The 27,672-nt window shown below is 37.7% G+C and overlaps 1 protein-coding gene and 1 non-coding gene across 2 annotated transcripts in view; both read right to left on the bottom strand.

Moving 5' to 3' along the window:
• Nucleotides 1-610: 610 nt before the first annotated feature.
• Nucleotides 611-27,672, bottom strand: part of Ptcd3 (pentatricopeptide repeat domain 3) — a 28,509-nt gene continuing 1,447 nt past the window's right edge. Inside the window, exons 2-24 of the mRNA XM_020179022.2 lie at nt 26,796-26,848; nt 26,662-26,698; nt 23,659-23,704; nt 21,247-21,315; nt 20,344-20,448; nt 18,531-18,654; nt 16,802-16,917; nt 14,914-14,984; nt 13,471-13,558; nt 12,566-12,626; nt 12,226-12,311; nt 11,416-11,560; nt 10,472-10,522; nt 7,776-7,865; nt 7,485-7,513; nt 6,635-6,741; nt 5,758-5,836; nt 5,570-5,660; nt 4,650-4,735; nt 3,955-4,103; nt 2,528-2,569; nt 1,601-1,759; nt 611-1,292 (exon numbers count right to left, since the gene is read on the bottom strand). Of these exons, the coding sequence (XP_020034611.2) occupies nt 1,202-1,292; nt 1,601-1,759; nt 2,528-2,569; nt 3,955-4,103; nt 4,650-4,735; nt 5,570-5,660; nt 5,758-5,836; nt 6,635-6,741; nt 7,485-7,513; nt 7,776-7,865; nt 10,472-10,522; nt 11,416-11,560; nt 12,226-12,311; nt 12,566-12,626; nt 13,471-13,558; nt 14,914-14,984; nt 16,802-16,917; nt 18,531-18,654; nt 20,344-20,448; nt 21,247-21,315; nt 23,659-23,704; nt 26,662-26,698; nt 26,796-26,848 (1,975 nt within the window). The 3' untranslated portion in view covers nt 611-1,201. The remainder of the gene's footprint in view (nt 1,293-1,600; nt 1,760-2,527; nt 2,570-3,954; nt 4,104-4,649; nt 4,736-5,569; nt 5,661-5,757; nt 5,837-6,634; nt 6,742-7,484; nt 7,514-7,775; nt 7,866-10,471; nt 10,523-11,415; nt 11,561-12,225; nt 12,312-12,565; nt 12,627-13,470; nt 13,559-14,913; nt 14,985-16,801; nt 16,918-18,530; nt 18,655-20,343; nt 20,449-21,246; nt 21,316-23,658; nt 23,705-26,661; nt 26,699-26,795; nt 26,849-27,672) is intronic.
• On the bottom strand, nt 2,969-3,105 carry LOC141415333 (small nucleolar RNA SNORD94). The gene has a single exon (XR_012440307.1). It is a non-coding gene; the product is annotated as a small nucleolar RNA SNORD94 (small nucleolar RNA).

Here is a 27,672-nt window from a genome sequence, read left to right as displayed (position 1 = left end):
CCTTCTAGGCAGCCAGCTTCTGAAGAGTAACTGCCCTTTTTGTTGTCTTCTAAATTTGCTGTCATTTTCCCCCTTTGCCCTTCAATTAGATGCCTTAGGACCTTACATTTTATGTGAAAACAGAACCAAATGCCTATGTTTCCAGTTAGTTTTGGCCTAGAGAAGATGGTAAGTGTAGATGGAAAAGCAGGTTAATAAGTAACAGGCATCCCTTAAATTGTGAACCGTGGCAGGGTGAAGATAAAGCTCACAAGGTGCCTTAGTAAATCTAGGAACCATGCATGTACAAAGTAGCTTGTAGTAGAAATGTCTGCGAATCTAAGAATGCTCTGGCAAACCTCAGATTTCTTACTGGTTTCCAGTACCATTTAAAAGACATAAATTCGACAAGTACAAGTCTTTACTAACTTGATCAGCAACATATAACCATATTAAGACATTCTGCATCCTTTTGTCAACACTAGCCCCCATTTAGGTCACTTTAGGTATAGTACCAAAAAAGGTGCCAGCACAGACTAAACAAAAAAGTTATTTTTTTCTGGTGGTGCTGGGGATAAAACACAAGGTCTCATGCATCCTCAACAAGAGCTACCAAGCTAACACTCCCAACCCCAAACAAACGCTTTATTAGAAATTTTTAAAATAACAAGAATACATATGTACAATAATTAGTACATTTACTTGTCTTCATTTTACCATTTGAGCAGTCCCAAACTGCCATTATCCCATTTAACCAACCCTAAAATGTAATTATTCACATCTAAATACAACTGAAATTGGGATACTACTGATCCAACAGTAATTTTGATGTAATTGCAGGAGAACCTTTTCTAAATTATCTCTAAAGTCAAGGAAGGACCAGCACCACAGCAGCACACAAGCCAACAACAGCTGCAGAGCAACAGCACGCAAATGATGACAGTGAAAAATCCCCGCCAAGGTTGCAGGTGTGCAGGGCGTGTCTCCACCAGGAGCCTCGGACCTCAGGATGTGTGTCCATATCTGGAACGACAGTGCTGCTGTGTACATGGAAAACCTTGTGCACTGCGTTAATGGATGCTTTACATTGAGCTTCAGTTAGAAGCTCAATGTAAAGTCAGCATTGTATCTACTGTGCAGCGACAAACTGACCTAAATCTGCCTCATCTTACTCTCTTTGTTATATATTCCACAACAGCTATGGCGAAGCCATCTCTCACTTTCAATTGTTTTCACTGACATCACTGTCGCTGTCACTGCTGCTCCCATTATCACTGCCACTGGTCAATGCATTTAGGTTGGCCAGAGCTTCCCTGTAAGGAAAAGAAACTGGAGGTTACATTGCCGCCCATCAGACTGGGATGTTTCCTTTCTCTTACACTCATCTACGTAATCTCATCAGTTCTGAAATCAGGAAAAGGGATCCTGCAGCAGCACTCCAACTATTTTAAAAACAAAGGAACCTGATCTATAGGCTTCCTTGGCTTGCATGACAAATGCAATAATCATCAAATCACTACACCCTGACTTTCTGTATGAGGAACGAAATGGAGAACACATAGAGCTGTAAATGTGAACAAACAGCCTGCTTCCTCCTGATGAAGAGTCAGGCCATACTTACTTTTGTTCTGGGTTGATTGCAAAGTCCGTCATTACTGTCTGGGCAAGGGTTTCACAAGTAGGCAAGCTAAAGGCACTTGCCAGTTTCACAACCTCAATAGCCTGGGCAGGGCTGTTGGACACTTTTGCAGTGTCCATAAAATCATTCAGCAACTCACTTCTGTAAAATAAAGGTGAAATGTGAAGCGGCCCAAGCTGGACTCCTTAACTCCTTTAATCAAAGGTTTACAAGGCAGCCAGGTGTGGTGACTCAAGCCTGTAATCCTAGCTACTTGGGAGGCAGAGAGCAGGAGGACTGAGGTTTGAGGCCAATCCAGGCAAAAAGTTTGTTAAGACCCCATATCAACCAAGGATGGGCATTGGGGTGCATGCCTGTCATCTTAGTTACAAGGGGAAGTACAGATAGGGTGGTCCTGGCCAGCAAGCACAAATACTACTGTGGTCCAGGCAGGCCTGCAAAAAGGGTTGGGGGCATAACTCTACTAGAGCTCCTGCCCAGCAAGCGTGAGGCCGCAGGTTCAATGCCCAGTTCTGCAGAAAGAAAAAAATTTAAAGGCAAAATCCAGAGTAAGTTCACTCATAAGATCCTCAATAATAGCTTTCAAGTCAAGTGACACAGAGATTAAATTTAAAGACCCAACAAGATAATGAATATTTATTTGTTATACTTGCATTGAAGATCTATAAACATATCTCCAATGTGTTGCAATCACTAAGCACAGACAAAAAACTGTACTTCAAGATGCCATGGACAATAGGAGACTGACTGCCTGTTTGCTTATCAAAGAGTGGCAAATATGATGACTAAGGATGTGATCAAATTCTAATCACCCACAGTAAGAGTCAAAGGCCATACAGCTAATTCCAGCCTGTACCAAGCTCACTTGGTACAGTGAGTACAGACCTCAGCCTGTTAATTTCAACTTACCTAGGGATCTTATTATGCTTCCTGAAAAGCCCCAACATTTTCCTGTACAAACAGAAAGATGATTACTAATAGAGAAACAGAAGAAAATCAGTAAGCTGTACCCGCCCCGATTTAGAGATAAGAGTGTCATTTTCTTCCTAACTATACCGTTAAGTTACTGAAGACACACACTTGTAGGTTCGTTCTTATGCATCAGAATCACCTCAGATGCATAAACCTCCCCTGCTCACACACCAAACTCCACAAGTTCACATTACGAGTTTTACAAGTAAACATGAGAACTGGCCAGTGTTGAGAACTGATGTTATCCTCTTACAGAGGATCGACTGTCCTCCAGGGAGGGCTACATCATACATTCCTTGTGGGTGGAAAAGAGACATGTGATACAGCCTAACCTGCTCTTAAAACATGGCCTGGGTCAGTCAACTTGTTTGTGAAGAACAGGCTCAGATTGAGGCAACAGTCTCATGTAAGTGCACACCATTAACCTGCCACATGCAGGACAAAGGTGAAACACATACATTCAGCTCCCATGACTTAGCTGAGGTCCGTACCCCTGCGCCAATCATCACAGCCTGGTTCATGTGTGCCAAAGTCTGTCACTACCAGCACAGCTGCAAGCAAGTTATGTGTCACACTTCAAAGACAAGTTAGGTATCTTCTCCTCTACACAGTTAACAGCCACATTTTGGACTGATGTTCAAATCATGTCACTTTCTTAGGCAAGAAGCCATGTGAAAGTACTATGCATTTACTAATCCATGGAACATACATTCATGTCCAACACAAAATACAGCAATGAACCACCTAACTGTGACTCCCTTACAAAGTATTCTTTTATTGAATTCTCTACTTATGGGAAAAATGAATCTGCACAAGGTCCCCATTCACAAACACTGAAAATCAGTATGTGAGTGAAGTGCTGATAAACACATATAACCAGAATACAGCGGCACAAGAAAAAGATGGGTTCTCATCAAGGCTGTTTAATAAATGCCAGTTTCCAGTAGTCTAAGCACACAGCCCACGGGGGTAGGGGTGGGAGCCAGCATTTATAAATGACACTTCAATAACTCAAATTATCAACAGTTTTTCAAATATAAAGTTCCCTGATCACTTTGTTCCATTTAAGAGGGCAGAGAAGTGAGGTTTTAAGTAATGTAGAAAACATAAAGGTCAGAAACTGAAAGAGGATTTTTCTGAACCTCACTCTACTTAAATATATCATGCTTATTAGTCTTTCAGAAGTTTGCTGTTTAGCTGTTTTATTGTAAGTTCCCATGAAAACTCAGTACATACTCTGGTTGGACTCCTGATAAACTATGAATCACACAGTCAAGTTAGAGAACCTCTGTTTATGACCTGGGTAAATGTTTTAGATCTGAATACAAATTCTACTGTACACTTGTGATCTTGTACTCACTCACCAGGCTTCCTGTGTTCTCCCAGCCCGTAAAAAGAGGACAGCTATACAGTTGAGAATGTTGGCAGGCCAATCAGGAGCAGTCTGCCTCGCATCATGGCTTTCGTATGTAGATTTGATATCAGCAGCACAGTCAGCAAATTCCATCTGCAGCTGAGAGGTTCTTAAGAGTCAGCAGAACTGCCTAGTTGGTCTGATGGGAATTTAAGTTCAGGAGACTACCAGAGGACCATTAAAATGAATTTTACCGTATGAACATATTACTTGTACAGCAGACAAAGTAACACACAAAAAAAGAAAGGGACTTGTCTTGGAATAGTTTGATTAGTTACATCTTTCAAATTCAACTACGAGTTTTTGTTTTAGATGGACTTTTTTAAAAAGTAAGGTGCTATTCACTGTCAGGACTGACAGCTACTTTCCTGCTGCTTGCTTTGGGTTAAAGGAATGAAAGTGACTTTAAGAATGTTGTTCTGGGACTGGCAGAGCGGCTCAAGTGGTGCAAGACCCCAAGTTTAAACCCTGGCTAAGAGGAACACATATGCATCATAACCTAAATCTGGGTTTGGGTGGCAGAATTCTAAACAATGACAGATGAAACCAAGGAAACTACTCTTGAATGGGCCTCAGTATCAAAGGATGCTGGATAGAACACATCTTATAATGACAATGACACTTGAGTTTAAAGATAGCCCCTACCTGTGGTGGATGCTTATCCCTTGCCATAAGCATTAGGATTTCTTCCCTTAGGCCACTGCGAAACTTGTGACCATATTCTTTACTGTCTTAAAAGAAAAAAGGGAAACAAGAGTGGGTCACCAAAATGTAAAACTTTTGGCTGACCTTTCTCCACTACTGGCTGTTATTTGTATTTTTTGGTGAGTAAAAAAGTTGCTGACATTATCTATTTCAAGCTTATCCCAGAATTCCAGAAAGTCAGCAGGAGATTCATAGTTCATAAAAAAGTAAAGAGCAGTGAAAGCCACTGCCAGCAACCTGCCTCCAGTCAATGTTAAAGTACAGACATGCACTACGTTTGGGCAGCCGCCAGCTCCAAATTGTAAGATACCGTTTTACAGCATTTATGCTCACTGTTCTCATACAGTCATTACAGCAGTCTTATCAAGTAGCATGGAAGGACTATAGTTTCAATTTCTCAAACATGAAAATTGAAACTTTATTACGATAAAGGATATAATAGTCACCAGCAGAAGAAACTGAGTATCTGTGTCTCACCTTGCAGCCAATTTACACATTTTAAAAACAAACCCCCACACAATCCATGCTCATGGCTGTTAACTACGAACAGTTATAGCCTCTGGCTGTCACTGAACCAGAGGGATCAACAACAACCCTGTGACAAAGCAGCTGCATAGGCTTTAAGGTGAAAGATCAGCAATCAGGTATAGTCTGCCACATAACTAGCACCAATCTTCCCTAAGTTACATCTCTCAAATGAGCTCATAAAATGAGCTTGTTCTCATGTCACACAGGTCATTTTCAACAAATGTTAGTCACCCAATATTCAACATGAGCAATGGCCTTGAAACAGACCTCACTCAATGAGTTCAATTCAGTTAAAAATCAAAGTTTTCATCCCTAACAATAATGTTACTGACCTTTCCAAATCTGAGGAATCATTTCTAGCCGATTGGCCACATCCAACGCTTGGAGAAGAGCTATCAATGTTTGGGAGTGGGGGAAAAACACCTGATTAAGAGAAATACAAGTATTATTTTACAGCATTTACCAGTAGAGATGACAAATTAATCTACAAAGATAAATGACAAATAATGAATAATCTTACGGAAGGTATCAGGTCCTTATACCATTTTAAGGTGACATCAATTTGTTCCATCAGACAAAGCAAATTGAAAAACTTGGAACTGTAACATAGAGAAAAAGCACACTTAGTCAAAGTTGTGATGAGTGAAATAGCATAGTTATATAATGATGTGCTATACAAATAATTTCAAGTTACATATGCCAGTGACTGAGGAGGTACTAACTGTGCTTATCTCCCAATTAATATCTTCTGACCCTCAACTGGTCATTTATGACTGCTTCCTCAGTGAACGCTCAAGTCCTGGCACAAAGACACTGAACATGTTCCTATTAAAAGCATGCAATGTGAAGCAAGGATTTGGACAGACAGAAAACAATCCTCACACAGGACTGCCAGGATGCCACTTAATTTTATGTTTTATCTGCCTAAGAGCAAACCTACTGATGGAGTCTGTGCTCCATTTTCTTTTTCTTTAAACATTTTTATTAGCATATATATAATGGCACAGGGGGTTTCATTGTGACATTGTCATATATGCTTACAGTGTACCTTGGTAAGATGCACCCCCAACCATCACTCTCCATCATCAGCCCTCTACCCCCGCCCTTAAATACAAAAGCAAGGAATTGGGAAGAAGCACTCATTCTGCTACAACTTGAAAATACATAAAGGAAGTAGAGGAAAAAGATATATTATTTTAAAGTTTATCAAAGAATACATACTAGACTTCCAAATCTGGTAATGTTACCATGCTTTAATTTCTAAATGCTCAATTAATATATACTATAAAACAATAAGCATTCTGACAAAACCAGAGCAGAGATATGGAGGGTCACTGGTATTCTCCCATTGGCAGAATCTACTAACTAAAACAAAAGGACACATTTTTAATACTTACTAATAGAAATTTCGTCGAAAATCAGGTCCAATGAATTTCCGGTTATCTCCCATGTTTAAAAGGCCATGTACCTTGTATGCAAGTTCTAGATCTCGGAGAGAAGAGCACTGAAAATTTCCAAGTAGTATTACTCTGACACTCTTATAAGCTAAATTCGTTACATGAAGGAAAAAAGCATATCGTTCTTTGAGCAAATACCTATGCTTATTCCATTAACTGGTTGATAGCAAATAAGTTATACAAAACTAGGAGAGGGAGACCCAAGTTTTGTGAAATTTACAACAAATTTATTTTTATTTAACAATAAAACCCTTAGAAACAAATCCTACCAGAGATATGGACTGTTCAAACCAGCGTTGTTGTACAAGCAAAAACTACATGAAAAAATTTAAAAATAAAATTCACATATATTTATAGTTCCTCCCTCCTATGAAATATTGACTGCTGTCAACAAATATATCATAGTGGAGGTGTGTCTGAGCATGTTTGTCAGTACCCATAGGAAAAACTCTGGAGGATATGTACTGAAATGTAATGCAGTTATCCTTAGGAAACAAAGATGTACTTTATTCTGAAACCGTAAGAAATTTTTCCCATGATGAGCATGATAAAATAAAAAACGAAAATAAAAATAAATTTAAAAATTTAACTGATAGTTGATAGTTGAATATGAAATATTCTGAAAGCTAATCAGAATAGAGGCATGAAAAAAGGCAACAGATACAATATACAAAATACAAAGACTAGGGATATTACCTTTTAAAACCATATGTATTAGAGAAAGAATAAAACAGAAACAAAAACATGAACAGAAGAAGGAAAATGAACTTAAGCAAGAAATGGTACTTACAACGTTCATGGCTGACTGAAAAAACAAATCTGAAAATCGAAAGTTCATAAGAGCTTTGGTTGCTATGAATGAAATACAGTTTCAATTCACTAACATTAATAAAAACCCTGTCAACAAAATAGGTCACATGCAAGGTAAAGCTAAGGAAATATTTGGTTTTCTCAAAATATTCACCCCAAATATTACTAAGCTAATTAAACTTCGCTCTTAACATAGGATAGATTGATACTCAGGCAAACAGTCTAAGCTTTAAGATAAGATAGGGATAATATAACTAATTTCTGTACACACCATCATCCAGGTCCTTTGGAGAAAATTTCTTTCCTGCTAATTCATTCATTATATCATAGATGATGAGAGATGGTCTTTTAGAAGAGCTTCCTAAAGACGAAAAGGCAAAGGGGTTTTTAGTAGGAGTCTACCTCTTCCTATACCACCACGAAATTCACAGTACCTAGTACAAAGGGACTCCTATCTCTTTCCACCATCTTGAACCTAACGCTTGGCATAGAGCTGAGCAGGAGTAAATGCTCACTAAAGTAAATACTGCACTGCACAGGGTACAAGTCTATAAGATCTGGAGCATAGTTCTTTTTTTTTTTTTTTCCTTCAGTACTGGGGCTTGAACTCAGCGCCTTTACTTTGAGCCACTCCACCAGCCTTTTTTTTGTGATGAGTATTTTCTTGTTTTGTTTTGTTTTGTTTTTGGCAGTTCTGGGGTTTGAACTCAGGACCTCACACTTGCTAGGCAGACACTCTACCACTTGAGCCACTCTGCCAGCCCTGACAGGTAGTTTCGAGACAGGGTCTCGCAAACTATTTGCCCAGGCTGGCTTTGAGCTGTGATCCTCCTGATCTCTGCCTGCCGAGTAGCTAGAATTACAGGTGTGAGACACCAGCATCAGGCAATTTTTTTTTTTTTTTGGTGGTCCTAGGGTTTGATCTCCAGACCTCCATGCCCGTTAGGCAGGTGCTCTACCACTACAGACATTGCAGTAGCCCTTACCATAGGTCTTTGTCCAGTGTTCAGGTTAAAAATTTCCTTTCCTTCTTAGTCTTTTCAGAGGAAGCTCACCTTTCATTGGAGTGGGGGCAAATACCGGCACACACAACACAATACCCACAACCCTCACCAAACCAACACACTTAGAAAAACATATCATTTGCTAATAAACAGTTGTGTTCTTTTTGAGTATAATCAGATGAGAACAAAAAGTAAATTATAGAATTAATGGATATGGGCAGTTCTTTAAAAAAATGACTCTGGTGGTGCATGCTGTAAACCCTAGCATTTGGGAGGCTGAGGCAGGAGAATCCAAGTTGAATTTTAGACCAGCCTGGACTACACAGCAAGACCCAGTCTCAAAACCAAAAAGCATGGCTGGGGCATAGAAGAAGTGGGAAAGCACTTGCCTAGCAAACACAAGGCCCTGAATTCAACATTCTCCCCTGCCCCTCAGGAAAAGGTCACCCAAACAAATCACAGAGTACTAATAGGTAAAAAAAAATTCACCAACGGTATTTATCTACATTACCTATCTTTTCTACATCCAAGTGATTATAGTTGTAATCTCCTAAAACAGTCATTTGCTAACACGCCTAATTCTTTTATTAGTTACATGTATTTTATTTTATATGTATTACTGTTTTAGGTTCTTTAAGTAGATTTCTAGAAATTGTTATTGCACACACAGCCAACTGATACACGGAAGGCAAACTGACATGCCTCCCCATTCCCTTGTCATCACAGTCATGGCTGTTACTTAGGAAGCACACCACCGACTTTACTAAACCAAACTGACGTACGATGGCAGGAATAAACTTTAGGCTTAGAAACACTAGTTTCTCTACAATCTCACCAGATGAGTAAAATTTTTGAGGATACAATTATTGTAAAAACTGTTTATTTGTGGCCAAATAAAGTCAGTTACCTGTGATTTTTTTCTAAAACAAACACACACACACACACACACACACACACACACGTAAAAACAAACAAAACATCCAATTTGCGTACAGATCAGGGTGTGGACTTGCCAATTTTAATTTCTAAACAAGAGAGATCTGGGTTACTTTTTGTTGTTTTGATTAGGAATGACTAAGAATCATCACTTCAGAACTCAATGGTGCTTTCCTGGGGAATGAATAAATAAGAATAGAAAGATTCTTAAGAGCCTGCTATGTGCCTTCAAGCACAGTACAAGCACTATGTTACTCATTTCATCACCAATCCTGATGGTATTCTCAGGTAGGTTATCTAGTCCCTGTTTACTGAACTGATCAATAAATGGTAGAACTGAGATTTCAATTCGGGTGAGCCTTAATCCAAATCACATTACACAAAGCACGGCACCACAGATACAAACTGTCTTAAAACTAGTTGACAAATGGAGTGTCAAGGTACTGCCAAAGTTTTAAATAAGGACAATTTCTCTCTGGAGCAGCACCATCCACCAACTTTGTGTAAAAATGGATATGTCCTACATCTGTATCATCAAATATGGTAGGCACTAGCAACACTGACTGCTGAGCCCTAAGGCCACATTTTTTTTGTTTTTACTTTAGTTTAAATAACTAACTACACTGGCTACTGTACTGAACAGCCCTGCTCTAGAGAGCAAAAGGAACTCCATTCCTCTTTATATTCCCTCTCTTGCCACACCAGTTCCAGTTATACATCAAAATCAAGATTATTTTCACCCTCAAGAAAAACTCTTTGCTTAGGCTGTACGTGATTTACAAATTTTCTCTTTCTTAATTTTTTTTGAGATAGGATCTTGCTATGAAGCCCAGGCTGGCTTTGAACTTTTGATTCTCCTGCCTCAAGCCCTGAGTGCTGGAATTACAGGCCTGTGCCATCACAAACAGCTGAACTCTCTATTCTTAATTTATATGCAGATAAAGTAACCTTCAACAATTAGTTGCACAAATGCAAAGGAAATGGTTAACTTTTTACATAAATTAAAATAATCTAAGGTAATACATACCATGTTGATAAAACACCTGAATAATATGGTGGTATGTTGCAAGCGAGGGTTCTCAAAATACCAGGGGGACAGAAAAAATAAGAAATATAGTAAAACATAGCAATCAAAAATGCAGCTTACTAAGACACATTGAACTAGAAAGTATGACACTTAATATTTAAGCAAAAGATGCATTTTCATTCTTTGGAATGGACATTTCCCATTCAATAATGTAAAAATAAAGTCACAATAATTGCATTACTTTACAAAATACTTATTACTAACATTCTTCACTGAGAACAGTAAAGCATAATGAAATGAACTGATTCATAAAAAATGAAATAATTACTTCAATGAACCCTTAATAATTACTGAAATACACATATCATAGATGTTTGAGTTCAAATAGCTAATTATGCTAGCAAAATGTCACAGAATTTAAAACTAGCTAACAAAGTGATCAGTCCGCTTCAGAATTAAGACATCTATAAATAAAAAAACAAAATACTAAAATCAGTGCAATCTGATGTGAAGAACATGAAGATGTTCCTATGGGGAATGGATTCCAGACTTGCCCCCATGTTCAAATCCTGAGTTCTTTATGTAAAATGGCATAGTATCTACATGAAACTTACAGCCACCCCACATACTTCAATTCATGTCTAGATGACCTGTAATATCTAACATGACACAAACGCTACATAAGTAGTTCTCACACTGCATTGTTTAGGGAATAAAGAAAACAAGAAGAAGCCTGTACATGTTCAGAATTCTGTTCCTCAATAGTTTCAGTCTGGGATTGTTTAATCAATGGATTCAAAGGGCCAACTGCATTTGTAATTAAGTGTTCCAAATTATGGAAAGGAAATCCTAACACATTATAAGACAGCAAAAGAATTTCTAGACCTCTTTGCTTTTGTGGCCTGAAATCTCTAGTCAGCAGTTTAGTCAGGATGCACCCTTACCTATTCCAATAGCTTTCATTTCACGTAAGGTATGTATGGCTGGCACTCTTCCAAGTGCATGAAATCTCCTGAGACATTTCAGAATAGTATTAAAAGTCTGCAGATTTGGTTTCACCTTCTGTGCCACCATGTGTTTCAGCAGATCCTAGTTGAATCCAAAGCAAGATTATTTTTTTTACTCCTGGATAATCTGATAAAACAGTATTTTATACAAAGAAAATTTAACTTTCTGGCTATCTGAAGCAGGTCAGCCTCTATTTAAAAAATTTTTTTGCTAATCAGCACTACTAGTGATCCTGTCTTTTATGTAGTTTTTCTTTTTGGCAGTACTGGGGTTTGAATTCAGGGAACTGCACTTGCTAGGCGGGCAGTCTACCTACTGAGCCACACTCCCAGACCTGCTAATTTTGTCATACACCCTACATGATCAAAGTGTCTGTCTTCAGCCTTCCACCTAATGAGTCTTTTACAAAGACAAAAACAAACAAACAAGCTCAAGCAAAAGAACAGACCAGTATGGTATAAAAACACATTTATCTTCCTGAGTTACTTAGCTAACAGAAATTTTACAATAAAAACTGATTAAGGCAAAGTTTTCCTAAATTCTAGCTGCATACTCTGGGTCAAGCAACTTTTTCTTCTCATGTGTCAGATATAGCTACCTAACTTACAGGATCATTGCAAAGGCAGTAAACAGAAAACTGCTATTTGAGAGCAGTGACTGCCACATAGATGCTCAAATGAATGCTATATCCACCCCATGTCTTTCAGTAAAAGCCTATAAAAAGATGAGTGGAAGTTCTTCCTTACCAGTATATTATTCCATTTTTCCTCAAATTTCTCATTAATCATCGATGCTTTCGCTTCAATCAGCGCATTGAAAGTGTATACATCAGCTATAAAAGAAAACTACTTTAACAAAATTTGGGGTTAAAGATTTGCCTCTAAAGAGTCAAGCTGAAGACAAAGTAGTATCTCTTGGTTAATCACCAAGTCTATAAAACTGGGCATCTACTCCTGCAGATTATCAATGCCCCAGGAGAAAACAAAATGTGGGCCAATGACTGAGGCAAGATTCAAAGATTTCACACAGATTCTTGGAAGAAGGAAAGCAAAGGAGAAAGGGATGCAGGGGAATTCTGGAACTCACCACACAGTCTGTTATTTAACAACTCGGTGTACAAGTTTAATGCCTGTGCATAAGCTCGGTGCTGAAGAGGGAAAGAAAAAAGAAAACATCATCAAATTCATTATAGCAGTATATGCACAAATACTGTTCCAGGGTTGGGAATGTGGCAGCAAGTAAAACAGACCAGGCTCCCACTCTCATAAAGCTTATACTTCAGTGCACTGGTTTTCTACCCAAGGGGTAATGCCTAGAGACATTTTCAGTTGTGACAACTGAAGGTGGGGGAGGAGTACATTACTCACATACAATGGGTAGAGTACAGGGGGCTACAAAAATGTTCTACAATGTATAAGATAGCTCCCTGCCACCCCACCCCCCCGCTGCCAAATTACCTGTTCCAAAATATTAGGACAGGTTGAGCAGGCCTAATCCAAAAAAGTCCAACACCCAAAATGCTACTAAATTTGAAACTTGATGAGAACATAACAACCCAAGCACAAAAATTCTAGACTTGACCCCATGTGTCAGGTTGCAGACAAAATCCAGGGCCATAAAAACATACTCCAAAATTATTTTTGTGGCAGGTGCAGTGGCATGTGCCTGTAGCCCCATCTATTCAGGAGGTTAAAACATGAGGAATGCCAAGTTCAATTCTAGTCTAGGCAACTTGGGAGACAGTCTCAAATAAATAAATAAAATTAGAAATTCCTGCTTTGTGTCTAAAGTGCATATAAAATAAGTAAACTTCAGATAAGATTTGGTCCTATGCCAAAATATCTCATTATGTTTGTGAACATCCTAAAAATTCTCAATATGAAACACTACTTCTGGTCTCAAGCATTTCAGTAAGAAATATTTAACCTATAGTTCTGAGGTGAGAAACCTTAACTTAATGGACTTTAAAGATGAAAATAAAACAAATGTACCTTAACCATTCCTCGGATCATCGTGCAGTAGGAATGTGCGTTCTTCTCTGGCATTAGAGCGAAGACTCTCTCAGCATTGTTTTTCACTCTAGATACAACAGAAAAACTGTGAAACAGGGAAAGGGAGAACTAGTAATAATAGCTGCTGCCATTTAATGAGTTTGCAATATTCTAGGCAACATGCCAATTACTTTATGCTTACAATCCCAAGTAATTCTACCATCCAGAGAGAGAGAAATGGTTATCACTGTCTTGAAAATAGAAAAATTTCAGGCTCAAAGACCTTAAGTAAATTGTCCAGGGCTTTACAGTTAAGAGGCATAACCAGGATTGAAGAGGAAATGTTTATGAACCAAGTGATAAATACCCAGATTAAAAACAAAAAGCAAACTGTATGACAGGGTAGATAGTAGTTTTCCCATCCTCCTTGAATCTTAGGATAGACTTCCCAGAGGCAACCACTGACAACAGTGGTTGATCCTTTATGCTATATGCTAGCCATGTATACATTTATCTCTTCTCCTTTAACTTAAAAAAAAAAAAAGATCCTGTATATTGATTCTCCCCTAACAGTATTACAGAGATCAGACAGAACTAGGATGTGAGCCAAGATTCTACTCCAAAGCCCATACTCCTGAACACCTTCCAAAATGGTGGTGTGGCGGGGGTGGTAATAGAGTTTGAACTCAGGCTTCATGCTTCACTAGGCAGGCACTCTATCATTTGAGCTACTTCACCAGCTTACTATTCAAAATTATTAATATCTACCAAGAAATTTAATCTACACTTATATTAATCACTTCAGAAAGGATTTTTGGTAGTTTTCTACTGACATGCATACATGGTATTTCACTTTTTGTTTAAATTGCTAAATAGTTCTGCTTGCTAGTCAAGTCTTAATTTGATGGTACATTCTCTTGTCTATGTAATTTTCAGTAAACAAAATATCAAATCTCTCAGAATTAGGGGTTTATAAACCAAGTTAGCACTACTGATAAAACTACCAAAGGAACCATATGACATGAAGGTTATGCCAAGTTAAATGGGAGAAAAAACAAACAAAAAACAAAACCCAGATCAATCCTTAAACAGATTCTTGTCCTGCTGGATGGAGGTAAAGAATTTAAGAAAAAAAGTCTAAGTTGGGAGTGGTGGCATAGAAGTATAATCCCAGCACTCGGAAGGCTGAGGCAGGAGGATTGAGAGTTTGAGGTCAGCCTTGGGTTACATAGTGAGACAATTTTAAAAAGAAAAAAAGAGTCAAAATCATATGACTGAAAACTGTGAAACTTATATTGCACAATGAAGACAAATTCTACCTCAAAACATCACACAGCTACATCTTAAGGTGGGGGAGGCAATGGAACCTATTTTCCACACACCATGGGAAAAAAAAAAAAAAAAAAACCCACAAATACAAGATTCTAATTAGGCATAACATACTTCCAAGTAACTCCAATTGGATGATCAGCCTTCGTCTTAGATGTTTCATTATTTTCCTCTGTAGCCTCTTCCTAGAATGGATCATTATCAAGAAATATAAAAGGTAAGACAATGGAAGATTCACACTGAGGCAGACTACTTACAATCAGAAAGCCAAAGGGAATTCAAAAAAGTAAAGTGACTATAGATCTAGCAAAAGGCAAAAAGAAATCCAGTAAAATATTCACACCCACAGTTAATTTCTTGAGTATAAGTCAGTGAATTTAAAAAGGAAAAGCAAACCTGGCCCCTGTAATAGAAAACAAAAAAGTACAGCCTGCTTTCTCAGAGGCTACAACTAGCTTAATCAATAGGTAAATACTGTTCATGATTAGGGTGAAAGCAAGAGAATCTGACAACATATAGTTACTGTCTAACACTGACTAAAGCAAGCTAAAATCTTTAAAAAGTAAAGATTAAATCTTGTCCTTTATGTATAAGCCAAGCTCCAGGATGAGGCTGACACAGAAGCTTGCTTGGTTGGCACTGCAGAGACTAGTGCTGGCTCTGTAGCCTGCTGCTTCAGGAGCTGGGGTTGGGGAGCCTAAGGCCATCCAGGCCAGGGCTTCATAACAACATACTTTGTAAGGATAGGTATGACTTACCCACTGCCTATGTATTTCAGAAGGCTTAAGTTACTCTACATATAAATAAAGCTTATTTAGTGGAGAAAAACTTAGGAAAAAAAAAAATGCCCCTAATCCCACCAACCTAGATGCATGTTTTAAACATAACCTTTTTCTTATACATAAAAACATTTATAAAAACAAACATAGCCAGGATGAGTAGCCCTTATCCAAAACATTTTGGACTAGAAATATTTCAGATTCTAGATGTTTCTGGATCTTAGAATATGTGCGTATACATATGTAAAATATTGTGGGAATGGGACTCTATTATAAATATGAAATTCTATTATATATCATATACATCTTAGACACAGAACATAAAGATAATTTTATACAGTATCTTTAGTCTGCCTGAGTTTGACTGCAAGCAGTCACATGAGTTTAGGTGTGGAATTTTCCACTAGTAGTGCTCAAAGAGTTCAGATTTAAGTATTTTAGCACTTTCAGGAAAAATGTTTTCCACTTACATTGTAAATCTTTCCATACTAAAAGGTCTACATTAGCACCCTCAATGAGTACAAAACACTCACCATAATGTGGTCATGCATTATTAGACATCTACATTGCTTAAAGAGTCTTTGCAATTAAAAGCATAAAAAACAAAAATTATGGGCTGGAGGCACGGCTCAAGCAGTACAGCATCTGCTTTGCAGACGCGAAGCCTTGAGTTCAAATTCCAGTTCCACCACATGAAAAAGTCACACACGGCCATTCACCTGATCTAAAGGATTTCTTTTAATCTATTTTGTTTGAAAGATAGGCTATGATTCTATTACAGGCAGCCACTGGCACAACACTGATTTTTAAAATTCCAGCCTAATATGCCACCTCCCTCTGCCCTCATATATATGAATTTTGGAAGGGGCCACGGCCATGGAGTCTTTCTCCTTGACCATTTTACATCATGTTATCACCTAAGTGACAGAAGGACTGTTCTAAACATTTCTGCTCAAAGCTTTGCCTGAATATATGGTAGTTGAGAACAAAATATTCCTAAGGGGATTAGGGTTAACATAATCATTTAAAAGTTTCCTCCTTTTGCAATGCTTTTTATCAAGGCTACTGTACCACACTACACCTCAGTACACATCTCTTACTAGTAGTACTCTGACACTCAGCACAGGAATTTGTCCTAGTCTGAGAAGGCATTATTTCCTAAAGAAACTTAAAAACAACAATAACAAAACAACAACAAAAAAATCAATGCCGAAAGCTATTACCAATCCTTCAGACTGTTGACTTTGTTGAAAATGATAATCATCTGGGGGCTCTTGGTCACCATAGTAACACAATAAATCCAAGAGACTATTAGTTGTTTGAAGAGAGATAGTGGTTCCTGTGGACGGGAGAGGAAAAGAGAAAGAAACCTGTAAACACCCAAGAACAAAGCCTATTGGATTAAAATTCTTCTCTTTTTCTATTAGCAGTGGGTTTCTTGGCTTTATACTTCCTATCAACCACCACTTTATCAATTAATGAAGATGAACTCAACATCAACTTATTTGTCCCTACAGCTGGAAAAGAACCCCAACTAACCATATTGTTTCACAAAAACTATGAAAATACAAGATGAAGTTTGATCCTCGTTCACTTATTTTATGCACCTGTGTTCTCAGAGAAACTATATCATGGTTTTAACTATCATCTACAAAACAAATACTCTACAAACAATTTCCATTTAGTTCCCCTGGCTCAGATCCATTCAGAACAAACATAAACAGAATTATTCTGCTTAGATCCAGACTCTTACTAAAAACTTAGCTAGAAATACTAGCATATTTTAAAAGTTGTTCATTCAATTCTCATTGATGAATGAATAGGCAACAAGATGAGTAAATGAAATTAAAAAATAAAAACTATTATTCAAACATTATGACAAGAGCACTTATTAAAAAGGGAAAAAGGACATACGAAAGAAAACCGTCAGCTATAAGAAAACTGTGATATAATTTGTCATTTTAAATGAAAAGCAACTGCATCTGTCTAAACAAAATATACCAATAAGTAAGAGGCGCTGGATAATTTAATTTTCTGTGATAACTCTCTTAGTGTGTTGGCTTGCTGGTACTGAGTTATCCTGATGCTCTTTGAAAAACGTTTATTGAATGATTGCATGCACCTAGTACCAGTGAGGGTAAAATTAGATATCAGATGTTACTCATATCCAACAAGCAAAGGGAAGAGCCTCACAAATTTATAATCTGCTGTCATTAATCAGCTGTACATCTGGTATTATAGCTGAAAGCCCCCAACTCAGACTCATGCAAGTGTTTCATGTGTTCAAGGATATATTGAGCGATTCTGTCCAGTTTCCACCTCTTCTATGCTTAGCATATCTCTTTGTCCTAAATCACTGAAGAGCACTCTGAAATCCAAATACTTAAATAATACCAACTGATTTGATGTCACTATATGTTCATTTTCATGGTAGCTTATAAGTCATGCTATTGAGATGCATACATGTGGAGATTCATCTAAATCTAATTCAAAGCAAACGTTAGAGCGGCAGGTTTTGAGGAAGGGAATTTTTCAATGTCAGAGAAAAAATGTCAGAACTACGTAAGTATCAAAACCACCAATCCCAGTTTACTGTTATTTTCCTTTAAAACACCTTTCTTAATGTGGTTTGTGCAGCCCTGCCTTCTAAATATACTTAAAGAGTACAGGGAAACTGAATACAGTATATATCTGCCAAAAGTTAAAAATGGAATCTAAATGGCTGTATAATATCTCTACCAGTGATGCAGGAAACAGCACAATACACTAATGAAGCTGCAATTCTACCTCACCCATTTTAAAACGAAATATTATTAAGCCACTGAAAACAGAAAAAAACATGGCTATCAAGCAGAGTAACTACAATTGTACTTATAACTTTTACCAAAAACTATCTGGATTGTGCTAATTGTGGTCCCATTTTCCCAGAGGGGCTTTAACTTAATGAGTCACCTGCTTGCAAGAGCTGATCAAACAGATCCACAGAGGCTTTAACTTTTTTGAGTCCGATACGTTCCTTCAGGGCAGCTTCACTTACGTCTTCAATCTGAGGTTCAAAGTGCTCAGGCATTAAACACTAGGAAAACAAGTTGGTTAAAGTTATTATAAATAGGCAAAGGTGTAAGACAACTACTACAAACAGGCAAAGGTGGTAAGATAATCACTAGGACAAAGCTTTTATCACAAATACGTCAAAGCTTCATTGCTCTAATTCATGTTTCCTGTACCAGATACTGCTTATCATCTTAACATGAACTTAACAGAGAATCTAACTTAAAAGAAAAAAAATTAAAGACAAAAACAATAAACTTTCTAGTTTGAAACAAGAATGTTTAGCCATGCCATACCCTGATGAATTAAAAAGCACCCAAACATTAATATTCAATCCATAACCAAAGGCCCCTTTTTCCAACCAAGAGTCCCAACTTTAAGATGACCTTTACTGTTTTTGCCCTACTAAAACCTTTCTTATGGCTGGCAGAATGGCTCAAATGCCAGAGTCCCTGCCTAGCAAGCAAAAGGCCCCTGAGTTCAAACCCCAGCACCACAAAAACAAACAAACAAAACACCTTTCTTTTGTGTTCCCAATCTTAGTTAACGACATCAGACTGTATCTAGTTTGTAAAGGCTGAAAACTTTCATCCTGGAGGCTGCTTTGCTTCTAAACATTTGATACCACCAAAGTATGTTGATTTTACTCATTCGATAGTTTATTCACATATAATTTTAAAGGGTATTTTACCCCAGGCACTATAATAGGCACTGGGGATTCAGAGATGAGAAAGAAATCATTACAGCTCAGTCATAGCATCTATGAGGCCCCAGGTTCCATTCCCAGCACCAAAACAAAAAGAAATCATTGTAATATAATAGGAAATGTCAGTGCCCACCATGGAGGCAGGAGACCCTTGAAAAGCTTTAAGCAGTAGTTGCCCAGGAGAAAAGCACAGGAGAGTTAACCGTTAGTCAAAATACAAAGGAGAAAGGCCAGGCCACCAAATGATCACATTCTATGGCTGCCACTAGTTCAGTGGCACTGGCTTCCTAATGTCACCAGGAGTCACTGTATGAGAGGAGAAGGGCTGTGTTTTGGATGAGTCAGGGAAGCAGCATGATTTGAGAAGGGAATACTCTTAAACAGGTCAGTATTTGTACTCAGGAGGGTAGAGCTGCATCTAGTTTGCTCCCTAGTCTACTAACATAATTAAGTACAATCACCAATACGTAAATTATGCAGGTAATACATAAATACAGGACTAAGAGGTAGTGGGAAATACAGAGTTCAAAGTAGAGGGGTCTGGGCTAGATATACAAGAATGCCAAATAGAGTATAAAGGTCACTGAAACAGAAGAATGTAGACAATAAAAAGAGAAAATGCACACAGAAACCTGAGAAAGACACCACTGGGTAAGGAGGGATAGAGTGCTAATGAAGGAGACTAAAAAGAACAAGCCACAGAGGTAAAGATCCAAGAGTATGGTACCACAGAAGCAAAACTAGGAAGATTAGGCTAAAGAGGAAATACATAATGGGGTGGGGTGGGAGGAACGACGGAGGGGGTAAATCTAATTAAGATATATTGTAGGCATATATGTAAATATCACAATGTGTCCCCCATACAGCTATTATATACTAATAAAAAGTGTTGAAAACTCAAAAAAGAGCAAGTACATATAAAAGGAACTTTAAAGTTAGTAAAGGCTTTTCATTAGCCATTAAAGTGTGATACAGTATTCTATGAAAAACACAACTACCTCTACTTACCGGTATATGAGGTTCAGCTATGTCCTTCTGAAAATATTTGGGATGTGAATTAATAATAAACTTTGCTGCAGTTTCCCCAGACTTCTTTGCCAATAAAAATGAACGCTACACAAGAAAATATTTAGATACAAATTGGTATTTACATGTAATTTAGAATCAAGCAAGTTCAAACTTACAATCCCAGCAAGAATTATTCTCCTTCACCAAAAAAGAATGCAGTAATACATGAAATCTCAACACACCTATCTAGCATTTGGGAGGTGGAGGCAGGAAGACTGAGAGTTTGAGGCCACCCTGAGCTACTTAGTGGGCTAGAGTGAGACCCTCTCTCAAAGAAACAAACAAAAAAATTAAATTACAGTACTCCACATATTTGACTCTTCTGTCTGTGTGACACAATTTCAGGTTATGTTTTATACATAGCTTGAAGTATATAAAAAACAACATAGTTAAACTGAATGGTTTGATCCAGTGTTAAAAAGATTCTAGAATTAAAAATTAAAACAAAAATCCTTTTCCAGAGATGGTATCTGAAGTTTTTTGTGTTTTGGTTTTTTTTTAATAGTAGTAGTTTAGGATTTCACCAATTTATCAGCATAAATGTTCCAAAGGTTTTTCCAATTAAATTATTTATGTAAGGTATCAAACCAGTAAGATTAAAAAAAAAAAAAATTGCCAGGCGCCAGTGGCTCATGTCTCTAATCCTAGTTACTTGGGAGGCTGAGATCAGTAGAATCAGTTTGAGACCAGCCCAGACAAACTAGATCACAAGACCCCATATCAAAAATAACCAGAGCAAAATGGACTAGAGGTGTGGCTCAAGCAATAGAGCACCCGAGCCCTCAGTTCAAACCCCTGGCCCGATAAAAGAAAAAAAGAAAGAAGCTACTAGAAAATACTCACAGATTCCACAGACGACGATGGTATGAGGTAAGGGTCATCTTGAAATGTGTAAGGGGCGGCCGTGGGGTCCTGTAAAGATGAAGACATCTTTTTAGCTACATTTTTATTAAGATCTTATGAGTTTTGGTGATGATCACAAATTCTTAAGTTTTAATTAAATATGTAACATCTGTACAAGACTATGTACGTATGTATGGATACATATGTATATGAATAAACAAACACATAAATATTTATATATACATATACACATATTAATAGACATGTATATAAAGAAATAGTCAGAAAACACTATTACCTATGCTGTATTACCAGCTCTGTAAGACTTGCCTATAATTATGCACAACTTAAAGGAAATAATGTTTAAATCCCCACAGTTGCTGCTTAAGATTTAAATCAGCTATCACTGGGGAGGCAGTTTCAAACTCTAGGTAAAGGATCCTCTGGATTAATAGTCCTGGCACCAGTTTCCTGAAATGTTCACTTCAAACATGTTCATTTATGTATCCATTTTCAACCTTATCTAAGAGTCCCTCCAAACTGAACAGCAGTAGCTCATCCAGTTCTGTGTCCAATGTTCTATAGTTCTTTAAAACTACTCCATAATCCTGAGGAAAACCAACTCTCCAGCACAGGGTCTCCACTTAGAACTGACTCAGGATTACTTACTCTATTTCTCTCCTCAGTCTGAGTCCTCTACCTGAGCCTTGTTCCAACAGCAAAACCTTACTCTAAATCCTGAATCTCTTCTGACTGCCCTTGAGAGCTGCCCCTCCTTTCTGCAGCCACTTTTAAAACCCCTATCAGTTAGGTGAGGCCCGTTTCATCTAGTTGTAACACTTGCTATCAAAGATGTGGCAGGTAAGTAAAGACTGAAATAGTGGTTCTAGGTTAAAACTAGCTACACTACTTCCTGATATACTTGAACTGCTGCTATCTCGGGTTCTGATTCTTCCCATCACTCTTAAGACATCTCTACTTTTTTTTTTTTGCAGTACTGGGGCTCAAACTTAGGGCCTACACCTTGAGTCACTTCATCAGTCCTTTTTTTGAGAAGGATTTTTTCGCAATAGGGTCTCAAGAACTATTTGCCCAGGGAGGGCTTTGAACCACGATCCTCCTGATCTCCGCCTCCTGAGTAGCTAGGATTACAGGCGTGAGCCACTGGTGACTGGCTTGGGACATCTACTTTTTGATAGAATATATATCAGTGTACTTAACTCAAAACTCTGTCAGTTTAAAATCTACAATAGAGAACAATCCTGGATATTCATGATACTGTCTTATCCACATAGACATAATGAAAAGATTTAATTATTTTAGACTCTCCCCCATAGTTGAAATTAAAATTAGCTTCTCGATAATGAAAAAGGTAATTAAGCACAAAATTCCATTTCTGATGTACTTTCCAAAGTTTCTTTCAGACTACAGCATTTCCTTTGTGTGAGACACTGTCCCAAACCCTTTAACAAACACTTACTCATTTAATTCTCACTACAACTTGAGGTCCAGTGATCGTTTTATAAATTGGGAAACAGAAGCATTGATAGATAAAAGTAATTTGCTCAGATTGTCCAGCTATTAAACCTTTGGAATCCAGGACCCATAATTTTTTTTTCATGGTGCTGAGAATTGAACTCCAGGCCTTGCTCATGTTTAGCATATACTCTACCAGTGAGCTATAGCTCCAACCTCAGGACCCTTGGAGACAGGGTCTTGCTGAGTAACCCTGGCTGACTCTGAACCTGCAGTTATCCTGCATCAGTCTTCCAAGCGGTAGAGTTATAGGTGTATACATCAGGACCAGGCCCAGCAGGACCTGCATTTTAATCACTGCATTATTGCCAGCATGATGAGTATGGTATTTTCTAAAGTCATGTTCATGCTATTTTAAAGACACAATTCCTTCTGTCTCTGAGAATTCCTTAGCTAAATATTTTGCTTTTCTATAACCTGCCTACCTCCATCTGTCAAACTTGCGTAGTTCCCTCTTTGAAGTCCTGCCCCAGCTAGCTGTTCTTCCTTGTCTGGTGCCCTGCATCTCCTTAACTAAATCTTACTCAGCACATGATAGGTACATTATTTCTCAAAGTCAGTATAGAGCTCACCTTGCTTACCAGACTCAAACGATCCCTCAGGAACATATATTTCAACAAGCTTTTCTGATGGCTAAAAATCATTAACATGGTATACAAAAAGTTCCCACTACATTTAGAATTAAAAGGCACTGAGCTAAGGTTTTTAACATCTTAACCAGTCCTTGTTCAACTGCTTTAAAAGCCTTAGCTTCCTCATTCACCAAAGTAATTTGGGATGGATTCATTTTAATTTTCTAGATCCACAACAGTTTAATTCTGACTAACAAAGAGATATGAACATTATATGTAGTATTAGCCTAAAAATCTTACTTACCCTATTTACAGTGGATGCAAGCGCCTGAAGAACAGCCACTTTATCCCTAAGAATAAGAATCACAGGTTAATCCTCACAGGGCTCTCCACATGCACGAAGTGAACCAATGATTCTACTCTCAGGGAGCCTTGGCCAATACTGCAGTTCAGGTCTCACCTAAAGCCAGTACTTATCTCTTAAGATCACTAGAATAACAAGCTAGGAGTTGTTAGTTCTTTTGCCCAGAAGAGGTTAGTACATGTTCCTCTCTTTGCTTCATCTGCACTCTCTGGCCTAGTCCCTATTACCATCACCCAGCACTAAGGATTTTCACCCTCACCTCATGAACTATCTTGCTGACTACCTATGTACTTTCCTATGCATTCTTACTGCATCTTTCTAAGCCACTCCTGCCTTTACTACCAAGATGCAAGGAGGACTGTTACATGCACCCTTACTCAATTCCAAGATAACTCTGATGAACCACCTAGTGTAGAGCCTCTCAACCACATATAACCCCGTGGTGGAGAATTACAAGCCAACTATCCACTATACCTTTGTCACTGAACTACTAAAAAAAAGTTTCACTAGTGTAAGTGACAAACAAAATAACTGGGTTTCAAATCTTTTTAATCCTTTATTAAATTTAATGTGTTTCATTTCCAAGAGAATTACAGTAAATTTAATAAATCAAAAGAATTTTACTGAAGTCTAACAGAACATTCTGAAGAATGTAGGTCATCTCAGAGAAACAAAAGAACACACTGGAAACTATTTCTGTCTCAGCCTCCCAGGCCTGGCTGAATTTTCTACCCGTTTCTTTTTTCTTTTCTTTTTTTTTTGGGCAGGACTAGGGTTTGAACTCAGGGCTTCGCACATGCAAAGCAGGTGTTCTACCTCTTCAGCACACTTCCCATCCACTTTGCTCTGGTTGCTTTAGAGATGGGGGTCTCACAAACTATTTGCCCAAGCTGGCCTCAAACCTCAATCCCCCCAATCTCAGCCTCCCATGTAGCTAGGATTACAAGCATGAGGCACCAAACCCCAGCTGGATTTTCTATCCATTTCAAAGTCACATTTACAAAATTCCAGCAAGAGGAACAAAGACTTACCTTTCAGATATGTTTCAGATATGCTTTTTTGACAACCTGCCTAGCTTCCTCTGTTCTCCCTTTGGTGCCCTGCCTCTCCTTAATTCTTACATTAGCATATTTAAGCCTCTGAAGTCAGTGAATGAGAAAACTGACAATCGGGTCCTCACTAATTCTTTTTTTTAAAAGGCAGACTGTTTAAAAATGTATTTTAAAAAGCAATCACAATGACTATTTTTTAAAAAAATAAACTAGGTTTACAGATTAAGTGTCTGATATTAAAAAAAAAAAGTGCCTGATGTCATCTTGTGGCCCAAGCCCACCATGAGTTTAATATTTGTATTTCCAGACTTTTCAAGGTACTTTTACATGCAGGTAGCTGAAAAAAAACTAAAAATTAAAAAAAAGGAGCCAGCATAGCAATATATTTCTATAATCCCAGCACTTCAGAGGTTGAGACAGGAGGATCTGAGTTTGAAGCCAGGGTGGGCTGCATGGCAAGACTCTGTCTCAAAACACTCTGCATGTGTTTACATAAGTTTGTGCCACTCACATTAACTATACACAGATCTGACTAATGCCTTTAAATGTTGTATGATAATCATTTTTACTAGTCACTCATGTAACAATGTAGAACTATTTCTACTTCTTACTCCAAATTATCAACTTGTTACTCCCTACAATTTATTCAAGTCTTCTATGGCACCTGTGTGTTCTAGGAAATTACACCTTTAAAAGATGCTTCACCTATAAGACAAAATGAATATATACTCTGAAGGCTTCTCTCAGGTCTAAATGCACAGATTCCCAAGTCTGAAATCAGAAGTTCTATATCTAGGGTTCACTTTTTTTTTGCCAGTGAAGGGGCAGATGGTAAATATTTTAGGATTTATGAGATATACGGTGCTGTCCAAACTACTCAGCTTTGCCAGTATAGCATAAAAAGCATAAAATATGTAAACAAATGAGTGAGGCTATGTCCCCCCAAAAGTTTGACAGATTTGAATTTCATGTAACTTTCAATTATCGACTTGTCTTCTTTTGATATCCACCTGTTTACAACTATATAAAAATGTAAAAACCATTCTCAGCTCATGTACTGTACAGAAACTGTCTGATATTAAAAATATCAGACCAATGGTATCAACTACCTCATTATGAAACTAAACAATATATCTCCCACAGGCCTGCCTGGACTCCTACCATAGATCATCATGATCATGTCTCATTCCATCTTACTGTGCTGTGTATCTGTATGCTTCATAATTTAGGGTTGACAAGAACTACCTGCAGGAATATGCACTTCCTGATACCAATAAAATAATCCTACATATTAGGTATACCTACAAGGTATTGCCAAGTTGCTACATTTTCAACAAAAATCAACTTCGTTAGTACAATAAAACCATTCTTGATATCATATCCTATATTCTTGTCAGCTTTGTGTATAAATTACATATGTATGATAGAATTGTAAGGTATGAGATGTGCAGGAACTCAACTAGGTTGTACCACTCTCCAAATGATCCCTCTTTTGTATTTCCCTTAGTACTTCTTTTGGGGATACAGTTGGTAAAGTGTTATGGACTTGAATGACATCAGAAAAATGCCTCATTTATAGGTAATTACAATCCTACTCTTCCTTCTGATCCTCAATTAGGCCAAGGAAAACACAAGTGAATCTGAATATATGAAGAAATATATGTAGCCGCTAAAAATTAAAAGTGGAGAATAAAAAGTACATCTAAACATCTAACAGTCCAGTTCTAAACTAAATGTGTACATACAGTTCATATAAAAAAATCGGGCTATACTCCAAAACTTTAGCTGTCTATTAAAATCTGTCTATGTGACAGGCACGGTTCAGACACTTATATTATGCTTACATTAAGCACTCAACCACTTGCAGGATAAACACTGATTGAACACTCACCAAGTTTTCCTTTTTGGAATGACTACTTCATCAATCCCTTAATGAGAAAAAAGAAAAATCAGTTTCCTATTATTAATACAAAGGAATACAATGGCTCAATTTCAAAAAATGGAATTATTTATACACATACACACCTGTTATCTCAGTTCCTTCAACCTCTGGGAGGGCTACACTTCCAGAATAAAATCTGTAAAAAACAAACAAACGAACAAGAAACCTTACTTCCTCTTTTGTGCATTTTGAGCCTAAATTTTCTAATTATCATGGAAAAATGGATCATATAACTCAGAGCAATATATATTCAATACTATTAGACAATGGATAAAACATACAAGATGGTCAAAGTTTTTTAAACCAGGCAATTTCATTACAAGAAATCAGGAAAAAAAAAGAATTTTTTTTTTTTGCAGTACTTGGATTTGAACTCAGGGCCTTCACCTTAAGCCACTCCACCAGCCCTATTTTTGTGATGGTTTTTTTCGAGATAGGATCTCTCGAACTATTTGCCAGGGGTTGGCTTCAAACTGCCATTCTCCTGATCTCTGCCCTGAGTAGCTAGGATTATAAGCATGAGCCACCGGCGCCCAGCAAAAGTAAGAAAAATTTTAACAGCACTGAAATAAACTGAGCAAGTGGTTTGAAATACAGGAAACTTTGACTTTGGGAAACTGAAGCACTTTGAGGTTTAGAGGAACAATTTAGTGAGCTCCTGTTTTTATGTAGACAGCACCCTGGTAATAAAAGCCTACCTCATTTAAAGCAACTATGACAAAGTAAGATCACTCATGGCTTTATATTCTACTTGCCCAGTATAGACTCTGAACTGACATTTTCCCAGAGAATTAAACTTTTTTTATCCAAGATATAGAATCACTGGCCCATGACTGAATTTTAAAAAGTCTCACTCATGGGCAACTATTATTTTACTCTTATTTGATATCCTAAAAACGCAGTCGACATTATTACACATATATTACACAATAATACTTTCTGTATTCCCCTCCTAAATGG

The sequence above is a fragment of the Castor canadensis genome, chromosome 12, assembly GCF_047511655.1.
Source record: "Castor canadensis chromosome 12, mCasCan1.hap1v2, whole genome shotgun sequence".
NCBI classification, from domain to species: Eukaryota; Metazoa; Chordata; class Mammalia; order Rodentia; family Castoridae; genus Castor; species Castor canadensis.
The sequence above is the reverse complement of the archived record's forward strand: the minus strand, read 5'-3'. Positions and strand labels throughout refer to the sequence as shown.